We start from the raw sequence: 16,324 nt of genomic DNA, 5'->3' as shown, positions 1-16,324 counted from the left end.
GATCTTTATCTTTTGTCATAGCTCTTTGAATGCAACTGACTGATTATACATTCCAATTGGCAGCACACATAGAAATCAAGAAGAAAATGCAAAACAAACCTTTTATTACTTCCTGTTGATTAAAAGGGGAGGGGGCGTTTGGTGTGAATCTCTAAGATGGCCATGGCTTATTTGTCTGCCCAGGAGAAGCTAGATTGGTTTTCCTACTGCCCAGCAGTGTGTGTTCAGTTCATGTTTGTGTGTATGTCAGGACAGGGTGAAATGATGGGATGCATTGGGTCTTAGACAGATAGGTTTATCTCTGGTAGAAGGACCCAGTGGAGCAGGAACCCATGGCAGCCTTTTTCAAATTGTCAGCCAAGGAACTTCAGAATAAATATTAAAAAAATATAATCCTTTTGATCATTAGTCATCCCCCAAAAGCCTGAAAAACAAGAGTATAGTCAGTTTTCCATTTATGAGATGCATTTGTTTTGTTTCTTCAACAGCTTCGTTGGCCAAACAGTTCCTCTGTCGGGTGTGGCCAAGTGGGGAGAAAGAGAAGAGTAGCATTCCTACTGAACAGCTCCATACTTTGCTCAGGTGAGAGGCTCAGTTTCTTTCCATGAGCCAAACAGTCCATTTTGCCACTGTTGGGATCTCTTGCCTGGCCAAAGACTGAAAAATTGCCATGGTTGGGGGAACTTGAAAACAATGAAGTAGGTTTGAAATTAACAAAAGTTGTATCACTGTATTATACACCCGAAACTAATATATGTTAATTATGCTTGAATAGAAAAATAAAACAAGTTAATAAATGAACAGAATTTGGAACATGCGGATTGTAAGATCCTCTGGTTCTGTTTTATACTGTCAGCTAGTTCCTGACTAGCTGGAGGAAATGGAGGAGTCTCTGGTTGTATTTTGCTTTGTTAATCAGAATTAGGTAATTATTTGTTGCCTATTATATATTTAAGACATCCATTACTTCCGAAGTGTCTAACTATATTTCCAGTTGAAACATCATTTCCTTTATCTCCTGATAATTATTTGGAATCTTCATTTTATTAAAAATAAATGTCAGTAGGGGCGCCTGGGTGACACATTGGGTTTAGCATCTGCCTTCGGCTCAGGTCATGATCCCAGGGTCCTGGGATCAAGCCCTAAGTTGGGCTTCCTGCTCAGCTGGGAGTCTGCTTCTCCCTCTCCCTTTGCCCCTACCCCTACTCATGTGTGCATGCGTGCTGTCTCTCTCTCCCTCTTGGAGAGATGAGATTCTCTTCTCCCTCTCCATCTGCCCCTCTCCCTGCTTGCATGTGTATCCCTGCATGTGCTCTTTCTAAATAAGTAAATAAAATCATTTTACATAAAGAAAGAAAGGAAAAGAAAAGAAAAGAAAGAGCAAGCTAAGTACCTGGTAAGATCTTAAAAAAGAAATTTTGATTTAGGAATTCTGTAATATGTGTTTATACTCCTATTGCTCTCAATGCAGTGTTTACCTGGAGCATACAGACAGTGTTCTGAAGGCCATAGAGGAGATTGCTGGGGTTGGTGTCCCAGAACTGATTAATTCTCCTAAAGATGCATCTTCTTCGATGTTCCCTACCCTGACAAGGTAAGAGAGTTCTCTCCTCCAGTTTTTCCCCTGATTAGAATCACACTGTCCTATGTATGTAGTTTCCAGATAACTACCTTACCTTCATTTAATTTGGATACAGATGCTAGGTACAGTCATTCATTCAACACACAGAATGCCTACTGTGCATTCTTTCCAAGGGGCTCTCAGCCAACCCATGTAAAAGGATCTTTGTAAGGAATGAATTTTCAGTAGAGTCTTCAAAGATAGTGGATATTTAGTCACCGAACATCTCACGTTAGTACTTTCATCCTTTAAAGTGAGACTATCTAATATTTTAACCACCTTTAGAGTAAAGTGATAGTTGTATGTGATCATGTACATCTCAGTGGTTTTTTTCCTCAAAGTTTATAGCACTTTCATATTGTTTATGTCATTCAGTCCTTTCAGTGATTCTGTGAGGTAAGTATCATTATCCTTGATGTACTAATGAGGAAAATAAGCGTTAGAGAGGGAACCTATTCAAACTTACACAGAGAATAAGTATGGAACTAGGAACTTGAACTTGGATCTTCTGACCACTACCTCACGCTCCTTCCATGCCACCACACCGCCTCCCTTTATAAAGTTAATTCCATTGTTTGACAGGCCATCTTCAGGGGCTCCTTTGTGAATCCTTTCCATTCCCCCATTCTTTTACAGTGGACCCTAGTGAAAGGCAATTCAGAGAGGTAGGGAAGGAAATGACTTTTGGTGCCTTGGCTTCTTCCTAGGAAGTTCTTTCTAACCAGTTATTGTTATGTGAGCATGCATGTTTTCCCCTCTTCTAGGCAATCCTTTGTCATTTTCTTCCGTGTGATGATGGCTGAACTAGAGAAGACAGTAAAGGGTCTTCAGGCTGGCACAGCAGCAGACTCACAACAGGTGGGTCAGATACTCCCACCACAAGAGGTAGACCTGGTTACTAAGAAGCTGCTGCATCTTCTAGTTCTTAGGTCCAGGGTTTCTTCTAAGCTATTGCCCTTGAGTTAGAGAGATCCAGGATTCTTCTTCAGAGAGTTCCTGGCTTAATTTCCTTTCCTTCCAGTTTGAGGGAGGATTAGGTATATTGCAGAGGCTTTTTCCTACCTGGAAGTTACTGAAAAAGAGTCTTTAGAAACTCTCTATAAAGCACCATAGGTAGGCCTCAGAACCATCTTGTGGGTGCACTAGTAACATCTCTTTGAGAGAATAATTGGCTTAAATTAATCTCTGAATAGCTGTGTAATCCAAAACCCATGGATTAGTGGAAATACAGTAAGAGAAGTACTTGGCTGGTTCCAAAGTGCCTGTATATTTCTTTGCCTCCAGATTCATGAAGAAAAGCTCCTCTACTGGAACATGGCTGTTCGAGACTTCAGTATCCTCATCAACCTCATAAAGGTGAGTGTGCAGGCTCCTTGACCCACCTCATTAGTTAACTACTGAAACTGAAATCAAGAAGGGTCCTGGAAGAAAAAAAAAAAAAAAGAAGGGTCCTGGCTTCCAAAATGGACTCTCACTGTTTCCCCACCCTTCCTTGGGGATCTGTTATCACCTGTATTCTTCCCTTGTCCCTCCCTACCCATCCTGAATAATCCCTTCTTTTCACCATTGGCAATGTCTTTTCCTTTCTCTTTCTTCCTCCTTCCCTGTCTGTGCTACAGTACTATTTAATAGCTCTCACCTTGTCTTGGATCCTCTGTGGCCTGAGGACACTCTCACTGTCACCTTCTTCCAACCCTGAATGTCTTCTTTATCCCTCAGACACACTCTGTGTTCTCACCCACTCCATGATTTTGCTAACCTATTCTCCCAGCTCTGAATGTCATTCTCTCCTTTCCACCTCTCATCCACCTTTCTTAAGGCTTCACATCAAGATTTGGACTTATACAATGCCATCTTCTTAATATCCTGAGTTAGAATCAATTTCTTTCTTTTAACGCTTTTTTTATTTTTAAAATATTTATTTATTTATTCATTCATGAGAGACACACAGAGAGAGAGAGGCAGAGACACAGGCAGAGGGAGAAGCAGGCTCCAGGCAGGGAGCCCGACGTGGGACTTGATCCTGGGTCTCCAGGGTCACACCCTGGGCTGAAGGAGGCGCTAAACCACTGAGCCATCCAGGCTGCCCTAGAATCAATTTCTTAATCTTTGCTTCCCTGTTCCTGTCAGTAATGGAGATGACTATTCTGTTTCATAATTAATGTAACTGTTGACATGCCGTCTTCATTTTAGAATTCTCTACAACATCCAGAGCTGTGCTTTACACAATGAGGAAGAGGCTGGGGGTGCTCAGAGGAGCAGACCTGATGGGGAAGAGGCTGGGGTGCTCAGAGGAGCAGACCTCAGCTGTGGTTTTTTGTCTTTTGTGTCTCCAGGTGTTTGATAGTCGTCCTGTTCTGCATGTATGTTTGAAGGTGAGTGATTGACCTGGCCCTTGTTAGTATTTATTCTTCCTGTGGATCTCTCTAGAGGCCTCAGTTGAAAAGAGTTGTTTAATACTTTGCCCACAAGCCAGAGTTTTCAGAATCTGTCCTAATAGGTGGTAGTTTAGAAAAGACAGTGGATACTTTTTCCCACACTAATTGGATTACTGGAGAAGCTAATTTTCCTATAAGTTTGAAAACTTTTGGTCTGAGTCTTAGAACTAGAGGAGTGGCTTCAGGATTGCTGACTTCAGGAGCAATAGTCACTCCTTGCCATTCCTTCCCAGGCAACAGGGAGGAGGGAATGGTGGGTGATTCCTCTTTTATTTATTTTATTTTATTTTATTTTATTTTATTTTATTTTATTTTATTTTATTTATTTATTTATTTATTTATTTATTATTATTTATTTATTTATTTTTTAAAATTTATTTGAGAGAGAGCGCATGCCTCTCTCAGGGCATAAGGGCAGATGGACAGGAAGAGAGATCTTAAGCAGGCTCCACAGCCAGCATAGAGCCCAACACAGGGCTTGATCTCATGATCCTGAGTTCATGACCTGAGCTGAAATCAATAGTTGGACACTTAACCAACTATGCCACTCTGAACTCCTCTCCCAAGGGGAGAGCCCAGATTAGCCCTAGATTTAATGATGGGTTAGGAGCTAGGAAATGTTATGAGGAAAATATGTCTTCCCTGCTCCTTATGGTTTCTTCGAAGTGGATGGCACAATATTCTTGTTATTCCCTAGATCCTCTCTTCCTCTTTACTCTGCCCTGGACCCAGGGCGGGAGATGGGTGAGTGATTTATCTGATTGGTAAATTTGGCAGATGGTTATGTGCTTCCTCAGCCCTACACAATTTTTTCCTTTTGAGAGTAAGTGGTTCTTAGGCAGCTGAGATCCCCCTCTGTTTTATATGCCTTCAGTCTTACACTGGGCAAGGCCTCTGCCTATTGGCTGTGTCTAGGATAGATAAGTTTGCCTAACTCTGAGGCTTAGTTAGCAGGCCCATTTAGTTTTTGCATTAAACTTACATGCTCCAAATTAACCTTTTGGACTCTTCCCAGTTTATTTTTTAAAAATAAGAAAATAAAACCCCTGGGCTAGGTGATGCTATGCTACCTCAGGCAGGGGCCCTTCACGTGGAAGACCTCAAGAGAGGTCATCACCATGTGTCTCTTCTCTTCTTCAGTACGGGCGCCTCTTTGTGGAAGCATTTCTGAAGCAGTGTATGCCGCTCCTAGACTTCAGTTTTAGAAAACACCGGGTAAGAACTGAGAGCACAGAAGAAAGATGTGTTCCATACAGTTACTCAGAAGATACGTGCATGGTGGCTCCTGGACTGGGAATGGGGATAGTTCCTTTACCCAGGTTCTGGGCCACAGTTCTACTTGGGCTCCTTTGGTCTGCTTCAGTTTATCACCAGAGATTCCATATTGGACTGAATATTCCAAAGTAGTCTAAACTTCAAACCCACTCTGATTAAATCCACCTTTTTACTTCTACTCTAGATTTGAGGGTGGTTACTCCTTTTAGCTTGATTTTATTGTGTTACTGCACTCCCAGGACTCATGTATCAGTGTGTCATTTGCTTATTCCTTTGCACTTATCTAGATCTACCCTCAGGAATAATAATAATCTCATTTGTATCATAAACTCTTTGCTGTTGTAATGGATAGTCTTTTTTTTTTTTTAACATGCAGACTTTTTTTTTTCATTTTTTTTTTTTTTTAAGATTTTATTCATTTGAGAGAGAGACAGAAAGTATGAGCAGGGGGAAAAGGCAGGGGGAGAGGGAGAGAGACAAGCAGACTTCCCGCTGAGTGGGGAGCCTGGTGCGGGGCTCGATCTCAGCACTCTGAGATCATGACCTGAGCCGAAGTCAGACTGAGCCACACAGGCACCCCTGTAATGGGTAGTCTTGAGAGGTTTTATTTGGCCAAGTGAGATCCAGGGTTATAGTAGTGAAATAAGGATAGTAACAAAGATAATGATTTGTTACACATATTTAGCAAGCTTGCAAGACACTCTCATAGTATTTGGTTGGTTCCTCATAACCTAGAAAGAGAAAGGGGAGGACAGCTAGTTAGCTCTGGCTTCAAGGGCCAAATTGAGATGACCAACACACAACTGGAACCTGTGTAGTTTATCCTCTTTGCAGCCCTTGGTTGCATCTAAAATGAAAGGGGAGCATTTAATATGGCATTTATTATTGTGTTGGTTGTAGGAAGATGTTCTGAGCTTACTGGAAACCTTCCAATTGAATACAAGGCTGCTTCATCACCTGTGTGGGCATTCCAAGGTAAGAAGGAAAGCAAGTCACATCATGGTATCAGGCTGTCTGTTGGCTTAATCTGCAGTGTGATTGGGAGATCCACAGGCTCCAGTTCCTTCTTCCTTTTTTAGCCTTCTTGAGTCTATTTTTGAAACTGTGTCTGTCCAAAGGCAGTTTAATTCATAGCGGTCAGATCCCTAGTTGCTAGTTGAAATTGGGCAGTCATGTAGATAAGAGTTTCTGCATCTGAAGTTTGACTCAAACTCCATAGCACTCTTTCCTTTAGAAGCTTCTCTTTAGTGAGAGAGATAGAATGTTGGTGGATGTGTTGCTGCTATAAAGTACTCTGGGTGGGAGGAATATTATGTAAGTGACAATTCTCTGCTAGAGACAAGAGGTGGTTCTAAAAGCAGCCATCTTCAGAGCTTTTCAGCTGTACTACTTACTTGTCAAGGAACACATCTGTCTCTTGTGAGAACATTTTACCATTAGGGTATTTTTCCTATAGTTGAACCATTGTCACTTTTTGTCTGAAGAAGCACAGAGCCATAGAGCTCTGTAGTCATGGACAAACCAAATTCTTCTTCAGTTCCTATTGCTTCCTCTGCTGGTCCTAACTTCAGAAGCTGCTGAACAGTGGAGTTTTAAGGACACCTGGCTAAAGAGGGGTACTCTGTTGTTTAATATTAGCATAATACATGTTCAAGAACACTTTAGATCAATTTATTGATAATTGGTCAATAAGAGATTATGAAGAAGAACTTAAGGTGTTGGTGGCATGTCTTCTAGGCTCTTTTAGCTTGAAGAAGAGCTGCCATTCTCTTCAGAGTACTCTGCCAAGCTACTGTTTAATGGAACATGTCTCTGGCCTATACTTGGAGGATTTATGCTCTTATTCAGTGTTCAAGACATCGAGAATTCAAAAGTTTCTGTATAGGACTATGAAAGCATGATAATAAATCCAGATGAGTTGGATGTATTTGTTTCCATCTAGATTCACCAGGACACGAAACTCACCAAACATGTGCCTTTGCTTAAAAAGACCCTGGAGCTTTTAGTTTGCAGAGTGAAAGCCATGCTTATCTTCAATAATTGCAGGGAGGCTTTCTGGCTGGGCAACCTCAAAAATCGGGACTTGCAGGTAAGCCTAGGGCCCTGCCCAAGAGAGTCTACTCCCACTCTTTGTGAAAGCATCAGAAGATATATCAAGGAGGTCAACTAAGCCTTTTCTCCCAATAAGACTGCTTTTCTTTTCAGGCTGTGGCTATTTAGCTCTTAAAATTAGGACACATTGCTTATGGCCTTAAGTCACGGGTTCCACCCCTTAGCCAGCAAAGGCACCAAAATATGCCACTAATAACAAGGCCTCAGAGATAGAAGAGCCAGATCAATAAAACCTCTCTCCTAGCCAGAGTGGGCTTCTGTAAGTACTGAGGGTAGATTCATAATAACATTTATTTATATGGACAAACTTTTTAAAAAATTATTTTGGGTCTTTTTCTAAAGCACTCTGTCTTATTCCTGAAATTGTTCTCTGCCTCATTTTAACAAATAAACATTTCTAAGGTCTTTCAACTATCTGGCCAAAATCTTGTATTGCTTATAGTACTGCTTTGAGTTCTAGAAATTTTCATATAGGGTCCAAGTCCTTCTTGTTTACAATACCTGAGGAGTTTATAATCTTGTATATGAAAAGAATAGCACTCCAGAGAGTTTCTTTTTTCACATTTGCTTTATGAGATACTAAAACTTCTACAATACTATTAAACAAAATACTATAATAAAACAATACTGTTGTTTCCATGGAAAAATAAAGCTTAGAGAGGTTAACTTACCTAAAGTCATTCAGCAATAAGTGCCAGGGTTTGAATCCAAACAGAAATGATGCAAAGCTGATGTTCTTAAACCACTTTATGTACTGTCTTTCAGTCTCTACATGGTCATTTGTAGTTGGTGTGTTGGTGGTAATACACTTTAAGGTATTTGTGAAATTTCAAAACCATATTCAACATTTACTGAAAGAGTCACCAATATCCTGGCCTTGTAAAATGTAGTATGATATTAGAATACAACAATGGGCTTTTTGTAAAACTACATATTAGAGCCACACATATCTTAGAAACCTAGGGTTGATGACCACTTCTCTAGATGCTAGATCACAGGTTGGTCTCCATGTTTGACCATGCTTGAATGGCTAGAATGTCATCTTTTCTATTGCCTATAAGCTAAGCCTTTCTCATCTTGAGACCCTAAATAAGTCATTATAACCCACCATTTGTCTTGGCCCATTCACATGTAGGGTGAAGAGATTATATCCCAGAACTCCCAGGAAAGTGCAGCCGAGGAGAGTGAGGATGATACCGCATCTCAGGTCTCCAAGAGCAAAACAACAGAGGTATTTCTGCATAAGGCCCCAGAGTGTGTAGTCGACTGTTGCATTTTGTTAATTATTCTGAGTCAGTAGAAAGCACAGAACTTTTGCTACTTATGCTTTTTTTTTTTTTTTAAAGTTTATTTATTTTAGTAATCTCCACAACCAACATGGGGCTCGAACTCACGACCCAGAGATCAATTTGCATGCTCTTCCACCTGAGCCATCCAGGGACCCCTCCCATTGCTTATGTTTATAATCAAAGACCTCTATGCCCATCTCTATTCTCTCAAGAAAAACATGTTTTTATATGAACTCTGTGGGGGCCAGAAGAGTATCTCAAGTTGTGGCATGTTATAGAGTTAAGAATTCCCTTTCATTATTCATATTAAATTCATATCTGAAGGGCACCTGGGTGGCTCAATTGTTGAGCATCTGCCTTTGGCTCAGGGCATGATCTCGGGGTCCTGGGATCGAGTCTTACATTGGGCTCCCTTCAGGGAGCCTGCTTCTCCCTCTGCCTATCTCTCTGCCTCTCTTCTCTGTGTCTCTCCTGAATAAATAAATAAAATTTTTTAAAAATTCATATCTGAAACCATTTGAGAGGGGAGAAGAGGTCAAGTGTTCTCTGAATGCCGAGAAGAATGAGTTAAAACATTTAATTATGTTGCTTGAATATATAAAATAGAAATATGAATGCAGTTGGTGAAAGCTAAAGCACAGAATCAAAAGCTTCAGTTACTAAGGACTATAGTAAGAGCAGGGGTCCTTATTCTTTTCTGGGCTACCACATATACTTTCAGGACTTTAAAGAAAGCTGAAGAAAAATGTGTATGTTTATAAAGTGTTCTTACAATTCAGGTGGGTTTTGGACACCAAGAAGCTCAGATTTCAGAGCCCCTGTTATGAAGTCTCTCTATGATGCAATTCGAGGCTAATGCAGAGAGATAATTTAGCATGAAAAAACTTTTATGGGATCCCTGGGTGGCGCAGCGGTTTGGCGCCTGCCTTTGGCCCAGGGCGCGATCCTGGAGACCCGGGATCGAATCCCACATCGGGCTCCCGGTGCATGGAGCCTGTTTCTCCCTCTGCCTGTGTCTCTGCCTCTCTCTCTCTCTCTCTCTCTGTGTGTGACTATCATAAATAAAAAAAAATTAAAAAAAAACATATTTCTAAAAAAAAAAACTTTTATTATTTAAATAGTATACTTCTGCCTTGTTCTCATAAAAATTTTTTGAAGCAGACGATATCCTGTTAGTTTGGTACTTTCAGCTAAGGAAACCTTCCAGATTAGAATTGCATACCAACGAATTGTATGCTGAATTCCTATTGAGATACACCAGAATTCTTAATTTAGCAAATATTTCATTCTGTATTGAATACCTGCTTAATTCTGTGTCAAACACATGCAGTAGAGATGAAAGACCATGGGTTGTTTTTTTTTTTTTTTTTTTTTTTTTTATGATAGTCACAGAGAGAGAGAGAGAGAGAGAGAGAGAGGCAGAGACATAGGCAGAGGGAGAGGGAGAAGCAGGCTCCATGCACCGGGAGCCCGATGTGGGATTCGATCCTGGGTCTCCAGAATCACTCCCTGGGCCAAAGGCAGGCGCCAAACCGCTGCGCCACCCAGGGATCCCCATGGGTTATTTATAAAAATCATGTGAATTTGGTCCAGTTGCAGAATGTTGTAGGTCAGTATGACACTGGCCTCCCTCATGGTCATGATACAAGAAAAATGGGTGAGTTTCAATTCCGTTTTTTTTTTTTTAAGATTTTATTTATTTATTAGAGATACACAGAGAGAGAGAGAGAATGAGGCAGAGGGAGAAGCAGGCTCCATGCAGGGAGCCTGACGTGGGACTCGATCCCAGGTCTCCAGGATCACACCCTGGGCTGAAGGCGGCGCTAAACCGCTGAGCCACCAGGGCTGCCCAATTCCGTTTTTAAATGAATGGTTTAATGCCTATCATTGGTTTTAACAATGATACAGTACAGTTATAAATCCTGTGGGAGCAGTATTATAATTTGATGGGGTCACCCAGATGACCTAAAATATCTAATTATCCTTTTGCCCCTTAGGATGCTGAAAATGATGAAGTAAGTGATGGAGAAAAGGATCAAGATAGTGATGAGAGTGAAGACTCCGATTAGACCACAGAGAGACTGATGTCCCCTCCCCATCTCTGCTAGCCTCTTCCCATTTTGTGTTCAGGATTTGAAATCTGCTATCTGCCTTCCTTACTGGAAGCATCTTGTTTTGTCATTAGGAGGGTGGGCTTTACTGAACCAACTTAATTGTATATTTCATAGGTTATCTAATATCATCAAGACCCTAGCTCAGGGTTCCACTGTAGCATTACCTAGCAGTCTGGGCAAACATGGACTGTTGTGCTGTGAAGAGTCACAATTCTGGGCTTTGGGAGCTAGTTTTGAAACTCAGAAATTTAGGATTGTAACAGTTTTACAAATAAATTGTTTTAAGTTCTGCCTTAACCACCTCATTCCTCTTTCTGAATTTCCTTCATAAATCAAGGATTACAAGGAATTCAATTGGAGTTTATGCAGAGAGAAAATGGAAACTGGTGCCAACACATCAGTTCTACCAATTAAAATCATGTTTCCTATTCTAAGAGCCATCTCTATGTGAGTTGAGAAGATCTTTGTGATATTTTTGGAAGAGTGACGAATTTCTGGTCAATGCCCAAAGAAAGTCAAAAGGAAAGTTCTGGCTGCTTTTTAAAAAACTTTTGGTCATCATGTAGATACAGGATAAAGAGGGAAAAGGTACCATCAAACTCATATTGACTTTGTATACATATTTATTTTATTTCCACATTATTCTGAGTTATACCTATAGACTCATTATAACAATGCTACAGAATTAGTTTATTTGAAATAAAATAGTAGTACACCAGCTAAAATGAAATGAAGAGCTCTCATGTGTTGAAAGCTAAGTTTCATTGAGCTTCCAAGTTCTCATGTGTTGAAAGCCCAGTTTCATTGTTGCTTCTAAGTTCTTTCTTGCCAGGTTATAAATATTCCTTAATATTTGCTGATATTACTACCCACTTTTGCACTCTGCAGTGGCATTAGGATGGGGTTGATTAAGATTTTTGTTGTTGATTTGATGGGGGGAGATTTTTTTTTTTTTTTTTAATGCTTGAGTCGTCTATAGATTTTTGACCCCCTCATTCTCATGTACATGGAAAGCCATTATTTCCTTCCTTGATACCCATTTTCCCAACTCATTTTGGTCTTAGATGTTTAAGTGAGTTCACACTAGGCTCATTGGTTTATACGGTTTAATGGTTCTTTCTCACATGTACATGTCAACACTAGTTTGACTCTCTTTTAAATGTTGTTCATCTTTACAATGGAAATGCTCTCCTTTGCTCTGTCACTGGCCTTTGGGGAGGAAAGGAGGAAAGGGGTTCCTGAATTGTCAGTGCTTGACAGAAAAGCAAGATGGCTCAGGTGATGTCAGTTTCCTTTACATGAACAGGTTTCTGTAAGCTTCAGGCACACAGCATAGGATGTGTTATAAGAAACGGAATCACATGGGGATCCTTTACTTGGAGTGTTGCAAGGCAAAGGTGCACTTCTTGTACGTTGCATACAGTAAAAGGATAGAGCGCAGCATCTGTTTACACATGGTCACTGTCATCTGAATCTGAGGTTCCTTAAGTCCAGTGGGCCACTGGTTCTCCCGGCTGATGATTTTGCAAAAGGCTGATTTGTCTGAAACTCTGAAGGTCCCAGTCCATTTCGGTGGCTGAGCTGTGATGACCCTGCCAAACACAGAATCCACTCCACTGAGGCGGACAGGCTGGGGCTTCCTGACCAGCCCTTTCTTGTTGTTTATGGTTCGGAGCTCTGATGTGTGGCAGGGTAACTTGGGACTCATCCCAGGCTCCAGAAATGGGCTGTCTAAGACTAGAGTGACCTCTTGAAAACACAGCTGCACTTCAAGGTCAGAAGGGGTATGTGGGAAACAGGGGGAAGCCCTAAAGGGATGCTTTGAAGAAGGTGTAGGTGTTGTGTGCCGCAGCCATTGGAAGCTCTCGTCCAGTGGGGTCCATGGTGACCAGAGCTGGTATCCTGCCATTGACAGTCCTAAAGAAGAGGAATCAGAACATGGAATTTCCCTAGCATGGTTTTGGTGAGGGCACAGCTGTTTAAATTCACATTTATTTGTTTCATTATTGACTTTAACTTACTCTGTAGTCCTCAAAGACAGATTCCAATAGATGTTAAGGAATACTGGGAATTCTATAAAGAGCAATAGTGGATGGTAACAAGTATTGAATGTGGCAACTGCCATGTGTACTAAAACTTTATTAAATCTTATCTCAAGCCTCTGAATGTAGGTTTTGATGTATTTTACAGGTGAGGAAATGGATTTGTCCAAAGTGGAATATCCTAGTTCACTATTAGGACATATTTTGTGTCAGTAACTGTGAAAGACCGAATCTACACCTCTAAGGTGGCAAAAGCTGCTCTTCATGATGAGACATTATTTGTGGTTAGAAGCTCAGAAAAGCCGTGTCTTACCAAATATTTGGACTCTAATTCCCTGTACTTTATGCCAGTGGTTCTCAAAGTGTAATCCTAGCACTAGTAGCTTCAGCATCATCTGGGAATGTGGAAATGTACATTGTTGGGCCCTACCTCACACTAAAGGATCAGAATCTGCATTTAAACAAACCCTCTGGGGGATTCTGATGCACTCACAGTTTGAGAACTTCTTATAAGCTGTCCCTTTTAAGGAACCTAGGTTTTTGTTATTAAATATGAAGACAATATCCTCTTGGCCCTAAAAACCTGTTTTCTAATACAGGAGGACAGCTCTCTCAGAGCCCTGAGCTACTTATATATACCACCTCAGAGGAATTATACCAGGCTAGAAGGAAAAAAAGAGTTTCCAAAGGACAGTGTTTAAAAATTTTTAAAGATTTTTCTGATTCTTCTAGGTGCGCTTTGTTTTGTTTTCGGTTTCTTGTGGGAGACCCAGTGGTTAAGATCTTGGATTTTTCCTCCCCTGCTTTGAAGAAAAAGCAAAGGACTGGGAAGATGTTGTTAACTAAAAATTTATTCAAGTAGAATTTGTGTTTTCCATCATTCTATTTTAAAAGTGCCAATATCTAAAAGGTTTTACTGAATTCAGAAGCTAACATTTCTTGAGCACCTACCTATTATGTTAAGGGGCATAGCAATTCCCTTTTCTTTCCAGCCAAGTGTATTTCTCTGCCCCTTCTCTTTTCTCCCACAAAAGGTAACAGCAGCAGATCTGATCCCATCCCATCCAGAATTGCCCAGGAAATGCTGTGAAAAGTTGACTCCACCATAGTTTGTGGAGACTTCACCACAGTAAAGTTCATTTTTAAAAAAGAGTTGGTGACATTTCAAACCAGAAGACCTATCCTTGACAGTGTAAAGGAGATTTTGTTGATTTCTTTCTCTCCCTATCTTTGTACACTCCTTCCCATATTGTGTTCAAATATCTGGACTGCTTTATAATGAGAAATTGACACTGAAGGGATGGTTATCTATTACAAAAAGCTATGAAAGTCTTCTGATGCTTGGTATCACCCTGAGGGAATACATCCAAGATGAAGGTTGCTCCGGCACACAACGCCATGGCAAAGTGGAGGGTGTTAACTCCTCAGTATAGTAACCGAAAAGATTATTTAACCCCAGGATCCTTTACCTGATTCCCCTCGTAAGAGAAAATAGGGCCAGAGGTAAAAGGCTTTTTATCAAAGGTCCCGCCTTAAGTAGTGGACAGAACCAACGTGGGATGAGAGAGGGCTTCTGACCCCAGATCTTTAAGCCACTTCCACCAAGGTTTATATCCAGACGACTCACCCCTCCATTCCCACCACCCGGAAATCACTGTCATCCATTCCAAGAGGGGTTGAACCTTGGAGATCTGTTCAACATCTTGTACTCTGGCCAAAAAGTCTTCCCCTTCATAAACTCCTCCCGTTCCAAGGAACCAGGTCCCTCGATTTCCCCACCTGGGAAAGGGGAAGTAATGGTCCAAATGCGCTGAGGTCTCCTGAATTGTGAACTGCGATCCTGATCCTGATCCAGAGAGGCTGGAGTTGCCCGGAGTGGGGAGGCTCCCCCTCCCAGCGGGGAGAAGGGGCTTGTCCCCGGGGGGGTCCCTAGCCAGGGGTGGGGGCCAGATGGCTCTGGCTGAGGCGGAGATGGCGGTGGGAGCCCGGGCCCGGTCCCACCATCCGGGCCGGGGGCTCACCTGCTGAACTCCGCGGGCCGGACGCTCCAGAGTGGCAGCCGCTGTTTCCGGGCCGCATCTTTTCTCCACCGGGCGCCTGGCAACCGCCTTTGTGACCCAGGACCGCGGGGGGAGCCCGAGCTGCCGCGGGGGTGGGGGCTCGAGGCGCCGGGTGGGCAGTCTTCAGGGCTGGATTCCCCACCCCCACCTCCTTGGAACGTCCAGTCTAGGACTCCGCCTTACGGAGTGCGGGTTCGAATCCCGTCCTCTCCATTCCCTCTCCTCCTCCCTACCCCACCACACCCGTGTGCTGTTGAGCTTGTCACCGCAGGCAGGCATGCCCACGTCAAAGGGTGTGGTCAGGAACCTACACAAAAGTCCTCAGACTTGGAGTTAGTGTTTATAGTCTTGACTCTTTAAACTATGCTCAGTGGGTATTCAGGCTGAAAGCCTTTATTCCTGCACTGGAATGATCCCAGTGCAAGGAGACTATAAATGCTCACCTCTCAAGAGCAAGAAGTGTACATGTCTTCCCTTGACTAACCAAAAATCTTTCTCTGCCTTTATCATTATCAAAAAAGATAATGCTTGTCCTCTTTTCACAAAGCTGAAACACTGACCGTTTCATCATAGGTAAACAGTGATTTGACAACCTGATATGCAAACAATTTCCCTGGAAGGCCAAGGAAGAGAGGTTTCCCAATGGATTCCTCTATCCCCTGTGCCTGGCTATCCTAGAGCCTGGCACTAGGAAGTATTTGTGGCAAGAATTAACTAATGGCCCCACCTTCCTTTACCTTGTATACCCAGAAATTGCCCTTGCACTTTGCCAACTGTGGAACATAGCACAAATAAGAGCTGTCCACCTTTTGTCTGGCTCTTTGGGTGAAGTTGAAGTGGAGAGATTGGACCATGCGGGTAGAGTCAGACTAAAGATTTTCATTTGGAAGACCAGATGGTCCAGAGGGACTTGTCAAGAATTGTCAGATGCTGGGGGGGGGGGGGGGGGGGGGGATGGGGTGAGGCGCACGCTTGAAAGGAAAAGAGAGGTGGAGATAGTTTGGAAGTGAAGTCAGAAAATGGAGAGAGAAGCAGAGAGTAATGAGTCTTGCAAGACACTGAAATGATTTGAATTGCAAAACTTTTGTTTTCCACTAAGTTTAATTTTCATCTCAAAAGAGACAGATTTTTAACAAAAAAAAATCTTTTATTTATTCATGAGAGACACAAAGAGGCAGAGACACAAGCAGAGGGAGAAGTAGGCTCCATGCAGCCCGATGTGGGACTCGATCCCAGGACTCCAGGATCACATCCCGAGCCAAAGGCAGACGCACTTAACCGCTGAGCCACCCAGGCATCCCTCAAATAAGAGACAGTTATTTTTTTTAAAGATTTTATTTATTTATTCATGACAGAGAGAGAGGCAGAGACAC

At 42.0% G+C, this 16,324-nt stretch overlaps 2 protein-coding genes across 10 annotated transcripts in view; one reads left to right on the top strand and one right to left on the bottom strand.

The window, feature by feature from the left end:
• Positions 1-11,146, top strand: part of FANCD2 (FA complementation group D2) — a 57,012-nt gene extending 45,866 nt beyond the window's left edge. For all 7 annotated transcript variants that reach the window (XM_025450017.3, XM_049098574.1, XM_025450031.3 and 4 more), the window contains exons 35-44: positions 489-582; positions 1,472-1,594; positions 2,386-2,479; positions 2,906-2,977; positions 3,958-3,996; positions 5,200-5,274; positions 6,235-6,309; positions 7,277-7,423; positions 8,582-8,677; positions 10,733-11,146. In XM_025450017.3, the coding sequence (XP_025305802.1) occupies positions 489-582; positions 1,472-1,594; positions 2,386-2,479; positions 2,906-2,977; positions 3,958-3,996; positions 5,200-5,274; positions 6,235-6,309; positions 7,277-7,423; positions 8,582-8,677; positions 10,733-10,804 (887 nt within the window). In that variant the 3' untranslated portion in view covers positions 10,805-11,146. The remainder of the gene's footprint in view (positions 1-488; positions 583-1,471; positions 1,595-2,385; positions 2,480-2,905; positions 2,978-3,957; positions 3,997-5,199; positions 5,275-6,234; positions 6,310-7,276; positions 7,424-8,581; positions 8,678-10,732) is intronic.
• Positions 11,147-11,782: 636 nt separating this feature from the next.
• FANCD2OS (FANCD2 opposite strand) lies at positions 11,783-15,140 on the bottom strand. Of its 3 annotated transcripts, none has more exons than XM_025450076.3 (2): positions 14,913-15,140; positions 11,783-12,766 (listed from the first exon to the last, which is right to left on the bottom strand). In XM_025450076.3, the coding sequence occupies exons 1-2, from the start codon at positions 14,968-14,970 to the stop codon at positions 12,222-12,224; spliced, it is 603 nt and encodes a 200-aa protein (XP_025305861.1). In that variant the 5' UTR covers positions 14,971-15,140; the 3' UTR covers positions 11,783-12,221. The 3 variants fall into 3 exon arrangements, with proteins under 3 accessions (XP_025305861.1, XP_025305873.1, XP_025305862.1); XM_025450088.3 differs by lacking the exon at positions 14,913-15,140 and adding an exon at positions 14,671-14,906; XM_025450077.3 differs by lacking the exon at positions 14,913-15,140 and adding an exon at positions 14,519-14,670.
• Positions 15,141-16,324: the final 1,184 nt, after the last annotated feature.

The sequence above is a fragment of the Canis lupus genome, chromosome 20, assembly GCF_003254725.2.
Source record: "Canis lupus dingo isolate Sandy chromosome 20, ASM325472v2, whole genome shotgun sequence".
NCBI classification, from domain to species: domain Eukaryota; kingdom Metazoa; phylum Chordata; class Mammalia; order Carnivora; family Canidae; genus Canis; species Canis lupus.
Note: the sequence above shows the minus strand (reverse complement) of the source record. Positions and strands in the feature narration are given on the sequence as shown.

Coding starts and splice junctions, on each gene's coding strand:
- FANCD2OS (XM_025450076.3), bottom strand. CDS start 14,970: ATGCGGCCCGGAAACAGCGGCTGCCACTCTGGAGCGTCCGGCCCGCGG. Junction 12,767..14,912: donor CGGCCCGCGGAGTTCAGCAG/GTGAGCCCCCGG, acceptor CCTCTTCTTTAG/GACTGTCAATGGCAGGATAC.